At 25.3% G+C, this 20,806-nt stretch overlaps 1 protein-coding gene across 7 annotated transcripts in view; it reads right to left on the bottom strand.

Annotated features, from left to right (window-relative positions):
- The window catches only part of LOC129607919 (probable WRKY transcription factor protein 1), a 139,523-nt gene that overhangs the window by 21,543 nt on the left and 97,174 nt on the right, over positions 1-20,806 (bottom strand). For all 7 annotated transcript variants that reach the window (XM_055519173.1, XM_055519179.1, XM_055519176.1 and 4 more), the window contains one exon: positions 11,890-11,979. In XM_055519173.1, coding sequence (XP_055375148.1) covers positions 11,890-11,979 — 90 coding nt within the window. The remainder of the gene's footprint in view (positions 1-11,889; positions 11,980-20,806) is intronic.

Below are 20,806 nucleotides of genomic sequence, written 5' to 3'. Positions count from 1 at the left end.
AATTAACTCTTTTGATTAACCTATAACATTGTACAATTATACGCCCATATATATATAAAATTTATACATACAAACATTATGTACATTTGCATAAATATACATGAAAATATAATTATTGTAATTTCATTTTTGCAGTATAATAATTTTATTGTATTTTGAAATTTTATAATGTGATAAATTATAAGTTTTATGTAATTTGACACTTTCCAGGTATTTAATTTTCCTATATACTTGCATATGTACATATATATATGAATGAATGTGAAACTATGAGAGTATAGTTAAGTTATATACACATGCATATTAAGTATTAATGTTTGCACTTATTTGCTTGATTGTTACCTATTGTTAATTATTTTTAATTTGGAAAATTGAAAAAATTTCTTTTCCATATGAAAGAAAGAGATGAAAATTTTTAGAAACCTTTTAACTAAATTAGTGCTACTATATGCAAAACATTTAAAATTTAATATTGAAATGCATAATGTAGCGTATACAACATTCAATATTGTTATACATATAGTATAACAATATAACATAAATGTTGTATAATTACTTAATATTGAGCAACATATTTTCTATATTAAATTTTCAATGGCATTGTCATAATTATTTGGAAAATTTGAAAATTTGTGGTCATTTTTAATTAAAATAAGTATGTACATTGTATGTAGTGTGTATATATACAAAAACATTAATGAATTTATCAAAATACATACATGCTAGTAGGTTGTATGTGTAAAACAATTTTCATCTAATAATTAAATTCAATCGATTAAATTGAAAATTATTGGTTGAAATTTTATTTTTCTTTCTAAATGTTTTAATTGCTATTTTAAATATTTGAAAAAAATAGGGTAAATTTGAAATTGTCTAAAAGTTTTCCATAATTTAAATGATTTTTGTTTGAATGATTAAACATTTTTTTTTTTGTAAATTTTGTAATTTGAAAGAAAATTTAAAATAGTTTAAAGTTTTTAACTGGTGGGTGTCCTGATGGTACAACGCCTCTTTGGCAAGGTGTCTAGGAGGTTCGACATAAGGTCCTCTTAAATAGATAACGTTCTCTGCAAAAGTTGATTTGGAGGAGGAAGATATCTATTCCTTATATCTCCTCGACAAGGTTGCTGAAATTTATTTCTTCCGTGATTCGGCAGGGTAATTTTTTTACCAATTTTTTGGAGTGGGGTCGTCATTTTCAATGGTTGCCGATGGGCTTAATTTTTTGCTTACTGATTGGTGTCCTCGCTGACTAAGGACTAAAGACTATTTTTGAATAAATTGAAATCTAGTTAAATTATTCGAACTCTTAATAGAAACAAATTGATTCCAAATAAATTTCTCAAAATTTTTATTAAATTTTTAGTCAATTTTTCAAAGTTCATTGGTTGAGGAAAGTTGTTTTTGATTCATGTATGCGTATTTTATTTAAATTTAATTTTAGTCAACTTGCCAAGTTATAATGATTTAAATGTGATAATTTTCGTACACATGTTCCAAACAAACTATTAAATATAATCGTTTTTTAAATTTATAAGTTTATATTCCAAAAAATTTTCCTCTTATATAATTATTGTTATTGTAATAAAATGTAAATGTCATTAAATCAAATTGTAAATTTTAATTGAAAAACTATTGATTTGTAAAAAAAAAAATTTTTTTTAAATTTTAATTTTTTTTTAATTTTGTTTATCATGCTCTATTTGTTTTTCATATGAATTTGTTGAAAAAATATTTTAAAATTTTGTAGTTAATCAAGTGAATCAATATGTTTTCCATAATACATAATTGTATACATATATATTTACATATGTGTACATACTTAAATAAAATTAGAAATTTGTGCTTCTGTATGTGAAGAACATTGCATTTCGTATAGCAAATTTTCTTCTCTTCATCGAAACTTTACTCTTCTTTTCCTTTCTTTTCAATAAAACAAATTTTATTTTTAATTTACAACTTAATTAAAATAAATTTTAATTATATATTTTAAATTTATTTATTTAGATATTATCATAACAAGTTATATGTGTATTTAGAACATGATAATTGAAATTAAATATAAAAATTTTAAAATTATTGGGGGGGGGAAAAAATGTCAAGTTCAAGTTTTCTAAATAGGGTTTCCGTTTGTATAATTATAGAAAATTTGTGTTACAATTGCTTCAAAAAAAAATGTAGAAGTGTTTAAAATTATTTGTTTTTATTGTGGGTGCTAATGGAGAGCACCAGTGGAATTTATTTTCATCGCCATTCCATTATTTGTTTTAACCTTTAATTGAACAGTTTACGTAAAATTTATACCCAACTTTTTTGGATAAAGAATAGGTCCCGCCTAAATTACACTAAGGCTGATTTTTTCTTAATCGCATCTTTTTTATTTAATTGCTCATTCGTAAAGTGTAAAATTTACTTAAACTGCTGTATTTTAAACATAAGTGCAGTTAATTCGTTTATTTCGTGTCGATGAAATACAAAATCTTCTGCACAACTTACTGATATGCAACATGCTCATTATTTATTAAATTTGGAGGAACATTTAACTTCAGATCACTTAAAACGTCGTACGAATAATCCTCGTTTCTCGTCGTGTTAATAATTCTCGTTTTATACTTGTGTCAGAGTTCGAAAAATCCATCTGTTCAATTAAAGGTTAAAATTGATATGCATTAGCATGGTTTCACTTTTTAAATTGTGTTAATAATTTGTTTAAAAAATTTTGTATATAAATCAAAATACATACATACATGATAAATTATAATTTAGAAGTTAAATTCAATGACCTTCACAATAATTGCATTTAATTTGATTATGGTAAGTATATTACAAATATTACTAGGCACTGTGTTGGAACTAATTGGATAATATAATAATTCGTGTGTAAAATTTGACTCATTTATAAATATGCATTAATTACTTAAAATTCTGATTTTCAAAAAGTAAAATTGTATAAGTTTTTAAGTGAAACTCATACTGACATTATGTCAGTTTTAATTTTGGAATATTTTAATAAATTTTTAAACAATAAATTTATAACAATTACTTTTAGGAGTCTTGTCCTTCAGAAGTGGAATTTTTGACGAAATATAGACCACAACATGACGGTCAGACTTTTTGAAATCAATCCAATCAAAACCGTGAGCTTCGAAAAATTTCTGTAAGAGTTTACAAAAACGGTGCCATATTGTCGAAAAAATCTTGAAGACCTTCATGAGTCTAGATCCCAGATCTCGAAAAAAAACTCCGAAAAAGTTTGAAATATATTCTATTGCAAGAAAAAGAAAAAATATTGATGAAATTTATTTATAAATCTCGAGTTCTTATTCCAGCAACTTTTTCAAAATCGGTAAATCGAGACTTGAATGGCCGAAAGACAGCCGGTCAGGGTTTAAATAAAATCAGTAAATACGATCATGTGATATATCATAAAATTTCGCAATTTTTTTTATTTCAGAAGAATATTCAAAAACCAATTATCATGAATGGCACAAGCCGCTCAGAGAAGAGCGGTAAAAATTAATTTTTTTTATCGGTTACATATTTAATGTCTGTTTAGGTAATTGAATTTCCCAATTATTTTACAGAGTTACACAGTAAAAGTCTCTAAAATCTTTAAAATGTAGATGGAACCAGAATAAGTTCTTGACTTTTTAGTAAATTTAGAACAATTGCCTTGGGAATTTATTATATTCGATTTAGTTGTGGTGTTGATGTGTAAAATAACAAAATTGATTATTTTTCTAAAATAATTAGAACTTCATTAAAATAAATGAAAATAAGGATTATTTTTATAATCTAATATTTTTGTACAGGGATAAAATTACAAGGTATCTGTAAGAAATATAACAGTTAAGTAGGTTTTCCTATAACAAATTCTTTTATAGTTATTAAAAAAATTTCTTCATACTCAATCAACAATTTATATTTGAAATGTATAGAAAATCTAAAAATACTTTTTGAATCAATTAAGCGTTTTTTTATACAATATTTTGAAAAATTATTTCAAGGTAAAAATATTCGAAAACAAAAAAAACACATATGTTACAGATTAAATTTCTAATACCTACTTGTTATGTATGTACCTATGTGTGAGAAATTAATGCAAAACTATATTGAAACAAAAAATTAAATGACAAAGTGAGGAACTCGTTCATTTGATAGAATGGCATTATTTCATACTATTTTTTTTGAAAGTCACAATCTTATTCTATTTGGAATGTCTATTCGAATGGTTATTAAAATTTTAAGCTGATATTGAATGAATGTTTTGAAATAAATTAATGTTTTCACAAAAAAAACCATTTTTATTAAATATATTTTTTGTACATACAAAAATATTTAATTTCCTTTAATTAAAATATGTATGGATAACGGTTTTTTTAACGTAAAACGTAAAATTTTTCGTTTGTGAAAATATAAAGTAATTGAAATTTTTTTTGTGAATTAAAAAACCCAATAAGAAAAATAGTAATTAAATTTAAAATAAAAAATAAATTTTTTTTATACAAATTGAGAAACAAAAGTGAAAAGGTATAACAATGACCAATACCTGAAGCAAATTCGAAAAAAAAAAAATTCCATTTTATTTCGCCCGAAATATTTTTTTATTTAATATTTAAAATATTAATAAAAATTTCATTTATTATCGGTACAGAGAACTTAGTTATTTTTTTTATTCCGGGAAGATTAATAATGTTATATTTGTGTACATGCTTTTCATTTTCGAATACGTTAGTGACTTATTGCTTTTTTTTCGAATTTTTTTAGCAATAATTTTTTTATTGCAATCACAAAATAAAGGAGTTTCTACAGTATAATCCAGCGACTTTACCATTACGAATACGATTTTTACAGTCACGAAAATCCGGCTTCAAAGAAGTTTTGTGAAAGCAATTTGCTAATCAAAAAGTTATGGAGTCAAAAAGCACAATCAATTTTGTTTTACAAAACTTTATGAGAATGTGAATTATCTAGTTAGGTGACATTTGGCCACTTTTGCAGGTTTAGGAGTCCTTGGGAGGAATTTGGGCCTTGAAAGTGGGATCACTTGTAGACTTTGTGAGGAGAATGAGTAAAACTCATTCCTAATTCATAATAATTCATAAATAAACCAATTGGATTCCTGACAAGCTGCTAACAAATTGCATACATGTGATTTGTCTGTGTGTCACCATGTAAATCTAGGTAGTAAGTAAGATATGTAATTTTCAAGTCAAATCTGTTGTTAAAAAATAATTTTTAGTTTGTAATTTGAATAAAAATTTTTATTATTTAAAATTTAATATATTTACGTTTAAAAATTGAAAAAAAAAACAGCTTTTCTAGACCTTGAGTGAAAAACTGTTATAATATAACAATAACTGTTTATTATAATAATTATGTTGTATAAAAATAACCTGTATGGATAATTACAGTTGTAAAAATTGTAATAAAAAAATCGTATTTATTTTTTTTTGCCCATTAAACGCAAATTACTGTTTTTTTATGATGATCATATTTGCTGGGACTTTTTAAACGAAATTTAGATAAGGAATCGTGATTAAATGAATTTTTAAATAGAACAGATTTTTAAGATTTTAGAAGTGTTATACATATGCATTATTAAATTCAAACTTGGATTGAAAAATTGAACGAATGCAATTATTGCAATATTTTAAATTAAATTTTAAAAAAATTAAAATACTAACACGTTAACGCTCATTCCTGAAAGTGTAAACGCGGGAATGCTCAAAGACTGTCCCAATATCAAAAACTTCTATGTTCTCTCTTTTCGCTCACGAAGGTTTTTCTGACATTTTCGAATTTTGTGTGTAATTTTCCGTGATCATTTAAAAATAATTAAATGACACTAGTCACGATTTTGTTCTATTATTCGTTTTCGTTTTTTAATGACGACGCTTATGAAATGTGTAAAAAAGAATACCCGTAATGGCATTCCTTACAAAGGAAACAATTATCAGAAAAAGTAAACAATTTAAATTTAGAGTAAATGAGATTTTTTCATCTTCAACCATATGAGATTGTCATCTTCAACCATTTTATTGCATTTTTTCTTACAATTATTAACTATCAATTTAATTTCATTTTATAGCATAGCATTTTTCTATTTCTATATTTTTTTTCACCATTATAAATGAGCGAATATTAAAGATAACTGCATAATAATTTTTATTGAAAACATTTACAATTTTTATTACATTTTCTTTTTCTTTAATTTTGAGCATTTTAAAAAAAAAAAAATGAAGATTTTAAGGACATTAATGTACCATTTAATTTGAAATTTCAATTACATTAAAAAGTGCAATATTAATTAGAGTAATTTTTATACTATTTGTACAATTTATGATTGTTAATGGCTTGTAAATTGAATATTTGTTTTTTTTTTTAATAAAAATAAAATTAAATTTATAATTTTTTTATATTTTTTTATATTATGTTAACAAAATATTCAATAGCATTTTTAATGATGGTCATTTGAGAATAAAATTTTGTTGTTTTTTTTTTTTGATATGTATTTTACAAATTAAAAAATGATCTTTTAATTATTTTTAATGGTTGTTTAATATTGAACATTACTTTAATTTTTAAATATTTTTTTGAAAATTCAATTTGTTCTCAAATATAAATTGTCAATTATAAATTAAATAATAAGCTATGGGTTTGTATAATTGATTCGATTTACAAAAAAATAAATAAATTGCAATTAATATTAATTTAATTGAATATTAATAATTTCGTTAACATACCAGAACTTCAATATTAAATTTTCAGAAATTCCGTCTAGTGATTCCTAAGACACATGTGATCCGATATATAAAATCGACCTTAGTGATAGTTTGGTTCGACCTTAGTTTCAGTCGAACTTGAGAACTGCTGTTCACAGACAAACTGACCAACACACCGACAGACATCTTTCTAAAAATAATTCAGTTACACTTCTCTAGTAGGAAGAAATATATTTCCGTCGACAACGTCGACCTGTAAAGTCCAGTGTAATCACATAACCTTCCTTATTATATGTACCAATCGATACAAATAGTACTAATCGATATGAATATCGTATAGTGTGGACAAAAATTTGACACCTTCCCAAAGTGGTGTAATTATGTAAACACCCAACTTTAAAAGAAATTATAATCACAATTTTCAATGTTATTGAATAAATTCACTAAAAATTTAATCTTAGTTGTGATTTATTCAATTTTATCGCATAACTAACCTTTATCTGTTCATATCTATTTAAATTTATTATAGCGTTTACATACTTATTAAATCTTAACCAACTATTAAATAATATTTGTATATTATGTACATTTGTGTATGTATAAGCTTATGAAATAATGACCTTATAAGTGCAGTTATAAATATGTGTATGTATAAATATATATAATTATTAAAAATATAATAATATGACAAATATAATTATGAGTACATATACAATCCAGTTTTTTTTTGCTTGCCATACAAAATGCAAGTTTTAATGTAGACAAATAGAAAAAAAAATGAATAATTTTTCTTTTACCGCCACTTTGAAGTGACACACAAATTTGTACAAATTTATAGACTGCAGTATAATTTTTATTTTTCTTGCTTTTTCATATACATACATACATATGTAATGTAAAAATTACAGTGCAGTTATAAAATAAATCTCCTGCATTATTGTGGGAAATTTAATTTGTTAATAAAAAAAGTTGCTTTCCTGGAAATTCTTAGGTTTTGTTGGAAATTTAATTTGTTAATGAAAAAAGTTGCTTTCCTGGAAATTCTTAGGTTTTGTTGGAAATTTAATTTGTTAATGAAAAAAGTTGCTTTCCTGGAAATTCTTAGGTTTTGTTTTAATAGCACTGAAATAATTGAATAGGTCCTTTTTTAGTAAATTTCCAGCGAAGTTGTCGGTTCTCCTTACATTTTCCATCTCGTCTCTGTACGGTGCTCTTTACATCCTTTCCAAAATTCTATACCCCGTTCAAAATAGAAATATATGTAGTTACATTTCATACACAAATTAATCTTTGTTGCAAACCACTCGAAGAAAATTTCTTACAGCCTCTCTCTCTTAAAATTTTCGTATGCTTTTTCTCTTTTAAAAGGTCTCATAGGAAAACGTCACATTATCTTGAATATGACGTGTTTCTTATCTTGATCTTTTATCAGGTGATATATTAAACAGAAATTTTATATTTTATAGATATGTACACACATACATTTATACGATAAAAAAAATTATTAATTTCTTTTGAACAAAGTTTTATAAAATCGCAGTTAAATTCTGACGACTACTGCTAATATTGCTTTGCAGTGCGCGAAAATTTATAATAAAAAATTACTTTTAACTTATTATTTACCAAACTTACATATTTATTATCAATATATGTATATAATACAAATGTATATATATATGTATGTGTAATTTATATTACAGTAATGTTTATATATATATTAAATAATGAACTGACTTTAATGTCAATTTCAAAGGAAAATTTACCAATGAATTCTTAAAATCAAATATTTGCAATTCTATTGAATTTTCAGTGGTTGTTATTTTTTATGTCGAATGCAATTAAGAAAATTCTATAGTATGTAAATTTTTTGTATATATGCACATATATTTGTAACTAGAATGTATAAATACAGGAAAATATTTATTTAGTGGGATTGTGCTAAGGTCAAGAATAGTAAATAATTGATAATAAGATAATAAAGGTAATTTTATTCAAGCGATTTGAAAAAAAAAAGAAAATTTTTTTAAATAAGTATGTAGATCAGAATTGTATTGTTAGTAGTTGATGTCAAGAAGACATTTGACACAATAGATCATAAGTTGGTATAAAGGGCAAGGAACACGAATGGCTCAGCAGTTGCTTCTCAAATAGAACGCAGTATACGGAGTGTGGTCGTGTTAGAAGTAAGTTAAATAATATTAATTTTGATGTAATACAGGAATTTTTTTAGGAACTGTTTTTCTTACTAAATCAGCAACCTCATAAATTTAAAGGTGCATTGAAAACCATTTACATTTGAGATGAACTTGCGATTGTTTATTCCTCGGCATTCACTTTAAAAATTTGGGGGGAAGATGTAAATGAGAACTTATGAAAAGTAAATGGCGGGATGTAGTTGCATAAGTTCCTTATATCATTACTAGAAAGATCAATTTTTTTGATGATTTTCTAAAAGAAACTAACAGATATTATCGTCATAAATTACAATGGTACAAAATGACAAATTGGTAACAATTATAAGTCTCTCTATAAGGAGTTATAATAGATAATAAATTAAAGTGGAGAGATCAGATAAATATGCAGCTAGAGAAATCTAGGAAAATTACTGGAATATTCAATTAAATAAATAAAAGAGTATCATTTTATAAAAAAGCAGGCCTTCATATCTTATTTTCTTGTTATAGGTGAATAAATTATTTATATATAATTTATCATTTCAATTTCAACATGCCGACGTCACACAGAAATCACGTATAATCCTCGGTTTGTGAATGGTCTCACAATAGAAGGGAGATTTTAGGTGGTTTGGCCTATAAAAAATTTAAATTTGTTGACAAAGTATACGAGTATGTAAGAAAGGTTATCTGGTACTAAATCGGCACGTATAATAAATTCTATTCAATTTTTTGGTTCGAATTGTGCTGTCACGTCAACATCGCAATCTTATATTACCTTAATGAAAATATTAAGAGTGTGAGGCTATCCACTGAAATAAATATGTTCAAGTATTTCTGTCAACTATCTTGCGAATTAAACGTACATATATTTGAATTCTTGAGAATTTTTTTTTCAATAGGTGAATATAAACAATCCCTTCAAAAATCTATGATTTATAATTTTTTTCATGAGTGCTTTTTAATCCTCTTAAATTGGTGGATAATAAAAAATCGTTTTGAATTAAACCCTATACGAGTACTTGAGTGTTAATACAAATGTAAACAAAAGTAATAAATTTCTCTGTCACTTATTATAAAGTACTCGAAAAGTGTACGCGAAATTTGTGAAAGCAATTTGCGGTTATAAGTAAAATGCCGAATATACCAAATCCCGGTAAGGTAACCATCGAAATTTGCTAAATTTTATAGAATGAAAGTATGTCTTAAATGTTATTGACGCAATTCTAATAAGGATTAAATATTTAAAATTAAATTATGGTTTCTTCATTTTGACAAAATGGTGAGAGTCAATGCAGATTTCAATTTTATAGAATTACTTTATGTACTTATAACAATTTTGGTATTTAAATGGAAATTGTGGAATATCTAAAAATGAAAATATAAGTATGAATGTATGATGTTACGTCTAGACTGAATTATATTTTTCGCATCAATTATTTATTGATCATCTTTTGAACTATAAGTGTACATACATTTCAAATTTTAACTTTACAATTTGGATCTAATTTTTCTTTGATGTTTTTTTTTTATTTCTAAATTTTATTTTTATTAATTTTCCTTCTTATTATTCATTAGTTCTTAGAATTTATTTAGCTATTGTTATTAACAAATATTAAATTGCAAAATTTTGAGTTTTTATTATAATTGTTATAACACCTTCCATTTTTTTCTTATTTTACTGTTGATTAAACAGAAATTGAGTTATCCTTTGAAAAAGAGGAAAAAATAACAAAATTATTCTTTCATCTTTGTTATTATGGTCTTTTGAATTGGTCGAATATTTAAATTTAAATAAATTTTTAATAAGAACGATTTGGGACTCTTCGTTTAAAATACTTATTAACCCATTCAGTCCTTTTAAACAATATCATATTTTTCCAAAAAATCATAGAAATTATATCAAAATGTAAATCCTTTGATTTTTCTATAAAACATTATGTAAATGATTGTTTTTCGTAATATAATGGATAAAAATTGCTTAAGCCCAAATGGGTTAATATATATGCATATATAATAAAATAAAATATTCTTTTCTTTTAATTTGCTAACATTTTGCACAAATGTTATAGTAACAAATTAATTTAAACAAATAAATTTAATAAATTGCAAGTCATGTATCTTAATATAAGTTCGCAGCAGTCAAATTTCATACGAACTTTAGTCGAGGATGTAATTATATATTTCAACAAAATTACATATATATTCGACATTGTATACCAAATTCAATTGGCAGTTCGGATATGCAACTCGCAACCATCATTTCATTTCACGGGTATCATAAAGTCAACAGGAAGTCAACTTAAGATATTCTCACTTTTTTATATTTTCTCATTCTGGCTTATTCACACTATTATTTATTGTAAAAACAAAACTAAAGCAGTGAACGGCAACGGCGGATGATTTCTGTCGTTAACAGGCGAGATGTCAAAATCAACTGTTCAGTATTTTTGCATATACATAACACCATACACGCATGGAAATAGATGATGCCAAAAAAAATTGGCAGTCGTAAAATAGGAATTAAGACTATTGTACAGCCAGTAATCAAATTGGCCTGATTCTGGGCAATCTCATTTATATGTGTATGTAAGTGTATTATGTTTGAATTTTGACATTTCGTCGTGAATAATGATTCTTATTCTGTTTTCAACTTGTATTTGATTGCATCCATTAAAAGCGACATTTTTTTAAAACAATTTGATGAATCTGTAGGCGAATCTTTTGGCCGTGATGGAATTTTTTTTTTTTGTAAATCTCAAAGTGTTTTCATATAAAATACATTTTTTAAGACAACACCTACAATGATTGTAAAATAATTTACGATTGAAAAACTTTTCAAATAATTTTTGTTTTTTTTGTATATAAGAGATCGACTTGACCATTTAATTTTATATTTTTCATTGTTCAATTATTTTAATAAATAGCGGTATTTTAATACAAAACGGTAGCATAAATTTTTAATAGAAAATTTTTTTTTAAAGTCTTACCTGTCATTACATTCAACATGCTTTAATTTTTTTCCTCTTTCAACCTCCTTCATCATATCTGACCAGTCTGGTCTCTTCCTTGGTCTTGACCTTTAATAAAAGAAAACATAATTCACAACATTTAAAATAAACAAACAACCATAACCAAACAAAAAGAAAACATAATTTTGAAAAATTCCAAAAATATCGGCACTCTTTGCTTTTTGCAAAGAGAATTGATAAAAATATAAAAAATTTTTTATATTTAGAAAGCAAACATTATTAAATTTTTTTTTATACGTTGTGGTATGATTTCTTTTATCAAAATTATAAAAAAAAAGTTTTCAACATTAAATTTTAATGCCAGTCAAGATTTAAAGATTTTTTTTTTGTTTTTCATTCATTTTCTTGTATTTATTTGGTTAAACTTTTTCAATTCATTGATTTGTATTGAATTTGTTGATAAGGAAAAAGTAATTTGGAAATTTTATTCAAAAAAAAAAATCTTTAATAAAAATAACGATTATTGTGTCATGAGGATTCAAAATGCAAATAATATTATGGTCAAGAGAGGATGGATGAGAAAATAAATGAAAAATGTTATTCTAAACGGTTGATATTATGATGCTCCGTTTTAAGATGTACTAGAGTTTCTTTAGAGCTAAAGCTTGCGATTGCAATGTAAACAATTGTTCGATTATTGATGACCCATACGATTTTAATTCTTTATAAAGCAGTAAGCGATGAATTGGTTATTGAAGCTATTGAGTTGAACTGAGTTATTGATGACAGATGAATTATGATTTTCATAAATGACAAGACAAATTTAATCTGCTGAAGTGAGCTGTAAAAATTTAAACATTAATGGGAATTCACATAGTAACGTCTTGATTTACAAAAAAAATTACTCCATTTTGACTATTGTATTCGTACTTAAACTAGTATTTATTCGGAATAGTGAAATTAGATATAACTTTTTAAATTTGGATAAAATAATAGAACTCATACATAAATGTCTAGAATATTTTTAGAAATAGAATTTAGTAACTTTTACAAGATATTGGCCACTGTTGTTGTTGGATATAACGCCGCATCAATGATAATCTTTGAAGTTTAGTTCGGGGTATAAAGTCAGTAAGTAGTCATCAAATGCCATACATATCTAGGCACAAACGAATCTTAAGGAGAAATTAATTATAAAATATATTTTAAGAGTGTAGATATAACCGCAGAAACTAATGATGTAAGGAAACTAAGGAAATAAGTTTAAAAGCAAAAAAATTAAAAAAAAATCCTGTTAAAAACAAACTAAATTCAAACCAGTGACTTCCAGATTTCTGAGTAAGTGATTTATCAGCCGGTTTTTTCTCCAACTCTTTGTTTGTTCTTCAAATCAAAATTTTTGGTCTGATGAAACAGATTTATAGTAATCGTTTCTTTGTTTAACTCCTTTAGCTCTTTTTTTATACCCTGCACTTCGTGAAGGGTATATTAACTTTGGTATGGAGTTTGTAACTACTTGAAGGAGTCATCTGCGGTATGGACATATATATATATTCTTGCTCAGCGTAAAATTCTGCGTCGATTTAGACATGTCCGTCCGTCCGTCCGTCCGTCCGTCCGTCCGATCGCACGATAACTCAAAAACGAATAATGCAATCGACACCAAACTTTCACAAGTTGTTTCTTTTGTGCCAAGGACGAACCCTATTGTTATTGGACTAATTCCGACAACGAGTTCGGGTAGCTGCCATACAACTCAAAGAGTTTATTTTAAATATTTCAAAAACTAATAAAGGTACAAATATAAAATTTTGTATACATGTGTCCAATTATATTCTACATATGCTCTAAAAATTATAATGGGATAGCTGCACCGGTTCGGGTGGCTGCCATACAACTCCAAAAGCAAATTTTTTATATTCGGCAAAATAATAAAGTCAGATTCATGAAACTTGGCAGTCATGTGTCCAATTATAGGTCAGATATATTTCTGAAGTTTTAGTGGAATTGCTCTACAGGTTCGGGTACCTGCCATACAATTCCAGAAACTAATTTTAAATATTTGGAAGAATAATAAAGTCAGATTCATGAAACTTGGCAGTTGTGTGTCCAATTATAGGTCAAAGATATTTCTGAAGTTTTGGTGGAATCCCTTGACAGGTTCGAGTGGCTCCCATACAAGCCCAAAAGCTTATTTTAAATATTTGGAAAAATAATAAAGCCAGATTCATAAAACTTGGCAATCGTGTGTCCAATTATAGGTCAAAGATATTTCTGAAGTTTTGGTGGAATTGCTTGGTAGGTTCGAGAAGCTCCCATACAAGTCCAAAAGCTTATTTTAAATATTTGGAAAAATAAAAAAGTTAGATTCATGAAACTTAGCAGTTGTGTGTCCAATTATAGATCAGATATATTTGCGAAGTTTTAGTGAAATTGCTTGACAGGTTCGGGTAGCTGCCACACAACTCAAAAAGTTTATTTTAAATATTTCAAAAACTAATAAAGGTACAAATATAAAATTTTGTATACATGTGTCCAATTATATTCTATATATGCTCTAAAAATTTTAATGCGATAGCTGCACCGGTTCGGGTGGCTGCCATACAACTCCAAAAGCTAATTTTAAATATTTGGAAAAATAATAAAGTCAGATTCATGAAACTTGGCAGTTGTGTGTCTGTTATAGGCCAAACATATCCGTAAAGTTTCTATAGAATGGTTTCACAGGTTTGAGTAATTGCTATACAACAACGAAAGGTGCAGGGTATAATTCAATCGGTTTATACCGACTGAAACGTTTTTACTTGTTTATTTTTAATGAAAGCACTGATTTTTTTTTATATCTTGGGCACTCGTTTATCTTAAGAATTTTAATATTTTGTTTGACAAGAATTTTTAGTAAGTTTGGTGTAGGGGCTTTTTTTTTTTTTGAAAAAGATAAAATGAAATTCTTATTAAAATCCTTCGGTCTGTTAAGTTTCCGAAAAAAAAAGTAATAAAAATAAAAATAGAAATAAAAACTTTACAGGACCTAAAAAGAAATGCTTTGCATTAATGAGGGTGGGTTTAAAATAAATATTTTTTTGAAAGATCTTTTTTTTTTCTCTAAACTTTTTAATTTCATTTATTGAAAATAACTTTGAAATTTTTTTTTTCTTATATAGGTAAATTTTATATTTTATTTTTTTAAAAAGTAAGAAAATCTAAAAGAAGTGTATGAAACGAAAAAAATGCGATTTTGTGAGGAGAATTAGAATTATTTCTTTTTGGCCTAGATAATATTTAAAAACGTGTTTTCAATTTTAATTGACCTTCTTTGCCCTTTATTTTTCTATTTTTTATTCAATAAATCAGTCTTCTGTTCTATAACCAAATTTCACGATTTCTTATTTAAACTTCTGATAACTTGTGCAACATTGTAATGGGGTGACTTGTAAGACACAGGTTATTTAAAAAATTTTCAATTTTGCTTCATTCATACTAAATTTTTAGTATCATACAGTAGTATCAATACGTAATATTAAAGGTAGTTGGAACTGATCAATTATAGTAATTCGTTCCACTCTTATTGGATATATATTTTCTCATAATGCAAGAAATATTGGTGTATGTTATAGATTACAATTAAAATACTCCATTCTTCATAACATAAGAGAGATTAATTTGAGCATAACAGTCTTTATATATATATGGACAACAAATTGGTGTTAAATAATAATAGACTAATCAAGATAATTTAGATCAATTAAAAATACATAATACGTTATATGTACGAAAAATTATTAATATATTTGTTGCCTTTAGGCGAAAGAAAAAATAAAAAAATATTAAAAATTGTATAAGAACGCCCAACTTCAAGTACAATTAAAAAAATCTGTTTTTTTGTTTTTTAAAATTAACCAACACCTAATAGAAATATTGCATCATTTAAGTTCCAAGAAACATTTATTATCTTAAATGTATTTAAGAATAACATTTTAAGCTTTCGGGCATTGTTTCATATTGCATAGAAAATAATCATTTCAATCACGTATCCACATACATAAGTATAAGAATTTCTTGTGGGTTATACGATAAAAGAGTTTTCTTTATCTAATCAATATGTGATTTAAATTTTAAAATACAGGGTGATCGAGTGAGTCGACAACGATTACAACGTTAGGAACATTAAATTATTTTGAGTATCGAATTACTGAAAGGTAGACGCAAATCATTTTATACAAATGATTCATGTTTATGGTGATATTTTTGGAATTTTTACGATATCACTATCACTTAGTGATTTGATTTAGAGCACAAACATTGGAATATTAATTTCATGCTCTTAATCTTATAATAATAAGGTAAACGTATGAAACAGAAACAACTAATGTTTATATCATCACCCTGTATTGCATAACAAATGCAATTTAATTCTAAATATAAAGTAGTTAAGGTGTTAAGTACGCTAGAGGTGCTTTTTAAAAGTGTTTTTGTATAAACATAACACCATTTTAACCTCAGAAAATTTACAATAAAATTTACAATAGCTAATTTATGAAAATGGAGTGCCCATTTGGCGATTATCTATTTTTTTGGTGAATTTCTTTAATTTATTTTAATTAATCGGTATAAAATGTAAGTTACCAAATTTGCTAATATAGTAAAATTAATTTTGTTCATTGATTGCATTATTTCAATAAATTTTTGGCTTGATTTCATGCTACTTGTATTTTTTGGTCATTGCTCGGTTTAAGTACTCGTACTTGTTTTATATTAGAAATTAGAAAGTTGTAATTATTTCTACTTATATTAATTTTGTAAATAAAATATTCGGTTGAGTGAAGCAAAAATGTAGTAAATGACGAAATAAACAAAAAAGTATACTGAGAGTAAATTTTCAAATAAAACGTTTAAATATAGAGCATGTCGTAATTAGGTTTTACTTTTCATATTCTAAGTAAAATTCGTTAAAAACTAAAAAAAAGAAATTGAATTCTTGTAACGTAAATTATGTGTAACGTAAAAAATTTCAGCTATATTAAGATTTTTATTAATTTACCGGCCTTGTCATTTATTGAAGCTTTGCCTATGTTATAACATTTCATGTTAATCTGTTGAATATTTTCTTAAATATATGATCAAAATGAAAAAGAGGTCTGTAGCAAAGGTGAATTTTTTGTCGCCTGACATAGTCGCAGTTATCAAAATCGGTTCAGCCGAAGTTGAGATTCACAAATACATACGCAGGTTGAATGACGACAGGCTAACTGGCCAACACATGGACGAACCGAAATTTCGCTAAAAATAGTTAATTTACGCTTCCCTTCTGTGGAGATGAAAGTTTCTACCAAAAAGTCGATATACGAAATTTGGTGCAATCACATAACCCCTCTTACTTATTGTATGCAAAAGCAATCAGTGAAGTAATAATAAAACAGTTTTTATGCTCTAGAGTCAGTAATTTTAAAAATATATTTATGAGTCATTAAAAAATTTTCAGTAATTTTGTTACAAAATTTTACTAAGCTTTTGTTTTGAACTTAATAAATTAAACACTGAAAAAAAAATGAGCCAAAACTACACAAAACTTTACATAATATTTTATTATAGACGTAAATAAAAGAATAAACGTAAATAATTATGTAAACATGTGTGTGTATAACAATTTAAAATATTAAAAAAAAAAAAATTAAAAGTGATGACGACACACCGTTTTGCAAATTAATTTTTTTTTGTTAAAAGCTTTTTCTCTCTTCTTTTTTCTATTTTCTTTTGACGATAAAAAAAAAAGTAAATTCTTTATTCGCGTTTTTTACGATATACAAAACAACAATCCAACAATCGTAATATAATCATCATGATGCACCTTTATTATTATGCATGACGAATAGGGGAAAATGTTGTATGTACACGTACGTGTGTATGTGCATATAAAGCTATTTGTGTGTTTAAAATTTATATACAATCGCGTGATATTCAAAGGTATTTAAAAAAAAACATTTGTGCATATTAAAAAATGTAATCATTATGGATTATGGAAATTTTTTTTGTTTTAGCTTTTTTTCACTTTTATTCGTTGATTTTGTTTTTTTAATTATTTAAATGTTTTACAAAAAAAAGTGAATTTAATAGAGAAAAAAATTTTTAAAATATTTTATTCAATAGTGTTGGACAATCAATAAATTATTTTAAATCTTCTAGAGTAGTTATTTTGAGTGTGCATATTTTGATTTGGTAGCAAACTACTTAAAATTTGGCATAAAAATATTTATAACATTAATTGTGGTGTTAGAATAGTGTTATGATACTATTATACAGGGTGTTTCACATAAAATCGCAATTAAATTCAGGGAGGATACTTTGATAAATTTTCAGTAAAAACTCTTTTTTCGAGGTACAGTCTGTTAAAAAAAAGTCGGCCCCAAATTTTTTTTCATATAAATAAATGCTAATAAGTTCGAAGTTGTGCAATATAGAGTAACCATTAGTCACTACTTATTTTAAAGATAATTTATAAATCTTTATTTTTGTTTTTTAGAAGCAGTTATATCTAACCTTTAGTTTTCGAAAAAGAACAATTGAAAGTGAGAATTTGAGTGTATGGAGGATTTTTACGAGAAGTAAAAAATCAATATTTTCTTCAGCCTCTCATAGTTTTGTCAATAACAGGTGTTAAATGAGTTTCCAAAAACAAAGAAGACTTTTGTTTTAAAGTGTTTTGTTGTTTAAGCAATCATTCATTTTACCGGAAAAGTGCTGTTATCTTATTGGCGTATACGCTAATATTGGCCACTCTATTTGTATAAAATATTTCAAAATTTTCCAATAATCTCCAAAACTAAAATATTTAAGGAAATTAAATTCAATTCAAATAAATAATAATGATGATTTATTTTTTTTTTCTCGTAAGCAAGTTTATAAGATTTGAAAATTAACAATACAAATTAGCTTAACGAATTAAATATCATTTAGAAATTGAGCTTTTGCTACACAAAAAAAAAAAAAATGTCGAAAAAAAACTACAAAAATATTTCATCATTATAAACAAAAAAAAAATGAACAGACCATTAAAAAATTTAATACTGATTGCATCTGTCAAATAAACCGTCTGCTATACAATATAAAGGTAAAAAAACGCTTTTGGATAAAATTAATTTCACATTTGGAATAGATGACGATAACAACAACAGGTTAAAAATAACCTTGTTTGGTAAAAAATATTTTTAATTTTATATTAAACACCTGTTTGAGAGAGGAGTGTGAAAGGGGAATATCGCATTAGCGATCATTATAGAAAAAAAAAATCAATAAATGCTGCCCTTTTAATAATCATCAATAAATAAAATAAACGCGCCATGTACGAGTACAATGGGAATATAGAAAATAAAAAAAATAAAAACCATTTAACAAAATAATTTTTTAATTTTATTCAAAAAAATATTTTTTCACCTAAAATTTTGTTAAATATTTAAATTGATTGATTAACAAAGTTATTAGCCCTATTTTAAGGTGTAGATTTTTCGTATTTAACGATATAGATAATAAAATATATATGTAGGTATATATTTTATACCTATGTAGGTAATAAATATAAATAAATATGAATTTTATTTCAAAATGTTTTCAACATGAAATAAATTTTCATATTCTTTTTCTTTTTAAATGAATGCGTCATTGAAAATTCAATATTCCATATTATGAACAGCAGCTATTAAAGTATGAAAATAGGCTTACCAGTTTATTAAAATAAATAGTCGAAATTGAAAGTATGTAGGTACAAAATTTTAATTCTATATCAATCAATTCATTTCTTAAAATTGGCAATTAATTAGAAATTTGTGGCTTACGAATAGTAAAAAATGGATTAGTGAATATATGGATGAATATATTGAAATATAAATCCATCTACCGGAATAAATATTTGTTACAATTCCTTTCAATTACCTCTCTGTATAGGCTGGTGTTCATAAAAGTGTTTAATTTTTTTTACGCTACATAAAAGGAGCAAGTAAAATTTTTCATTATTATATATTTAATTTAAAATTTGTTGGACGCTTCCAATGTATATATATATATATACTCTTTGTTCAACTTATTACACGCCCGTTTCACATATATATACGTATGGTAACCTTAATTAGAATATTTATTACTTTTCATATATTACGATATTTAACAATCCATAATATATAATTAAAGCACAATACTAATTATTATAATTTTAAATAATAAATTATTTTCGTTTTTGACAACCATACGTCATTCAGAATTAAACTGTCATTAAAATTTTGTCAATTATTTTATATAAATGTTGAATTTTTCAAGTTACGTACGAGTATAACAAAAACGTATAGCAATTTTTTATTTCAATTTATTGAACCTAGCGCATACTTATAACTCTATGTTACATTAATATTTGCTTAAACATATTGCTATTATAATAAAGTCAATTGAATGTCAATCAAATTTGACATTTTTGTGACAATAACTGATATGGTCAAATCTATTAAATAATATTGTTGTAATTAATTATTTTAATCGTATTCTATATTGAATAAAATAGTTGCTTTAGCACTGTATACATATTCTTACATGCTTTTAATATATTGTATGTCATGTTAAGTGCCAAAATTCTAGTACATTGAATAACATACAATTCCACATGTGTATCGTATTAACATCGTATTAACATTACATGTGCAGTTAATTCCACATGTTATTGTATTGCATAAAACAATAACTGAATTAAGTTTATTTAAAAAAACTATTACTTATGAAAATTTGCATAATTTTGTGTTCACAATTAAATATTCAAAGGTGTATTTAAAAATATAACGCGTATCAGCGTATATTTTACATAACTGCATGCGCTTATCAGTTTACACACGCTTATGTTATGTTGATGTTTGCACTTTTTGTTTTTCTTTTGTGCTTGAATTCAAATTGAATTTTT

Source organism: Condylostylus longicornis, unplaced genomic scaffold (genome assembly GCF_029603195.1).
Source record: "Condylostylus longicornis isolate FDR11 unplaced genomic scaffold, ASM2960319v2 ptg000030l, whole genome shotgun sequence".
NCBI classification, from domain to species: domain Eukaryota; kingdom Metazoa; phylum Arthropoda; class Insecta; order Diptera; family Dolichopodidae; genus Condylostylus; species Condylostylus longicornis.
Note: the sequence above shows the minus strand (reverse complement) of the source record. Positions and strands in the feature narration are given on the sequence as shown.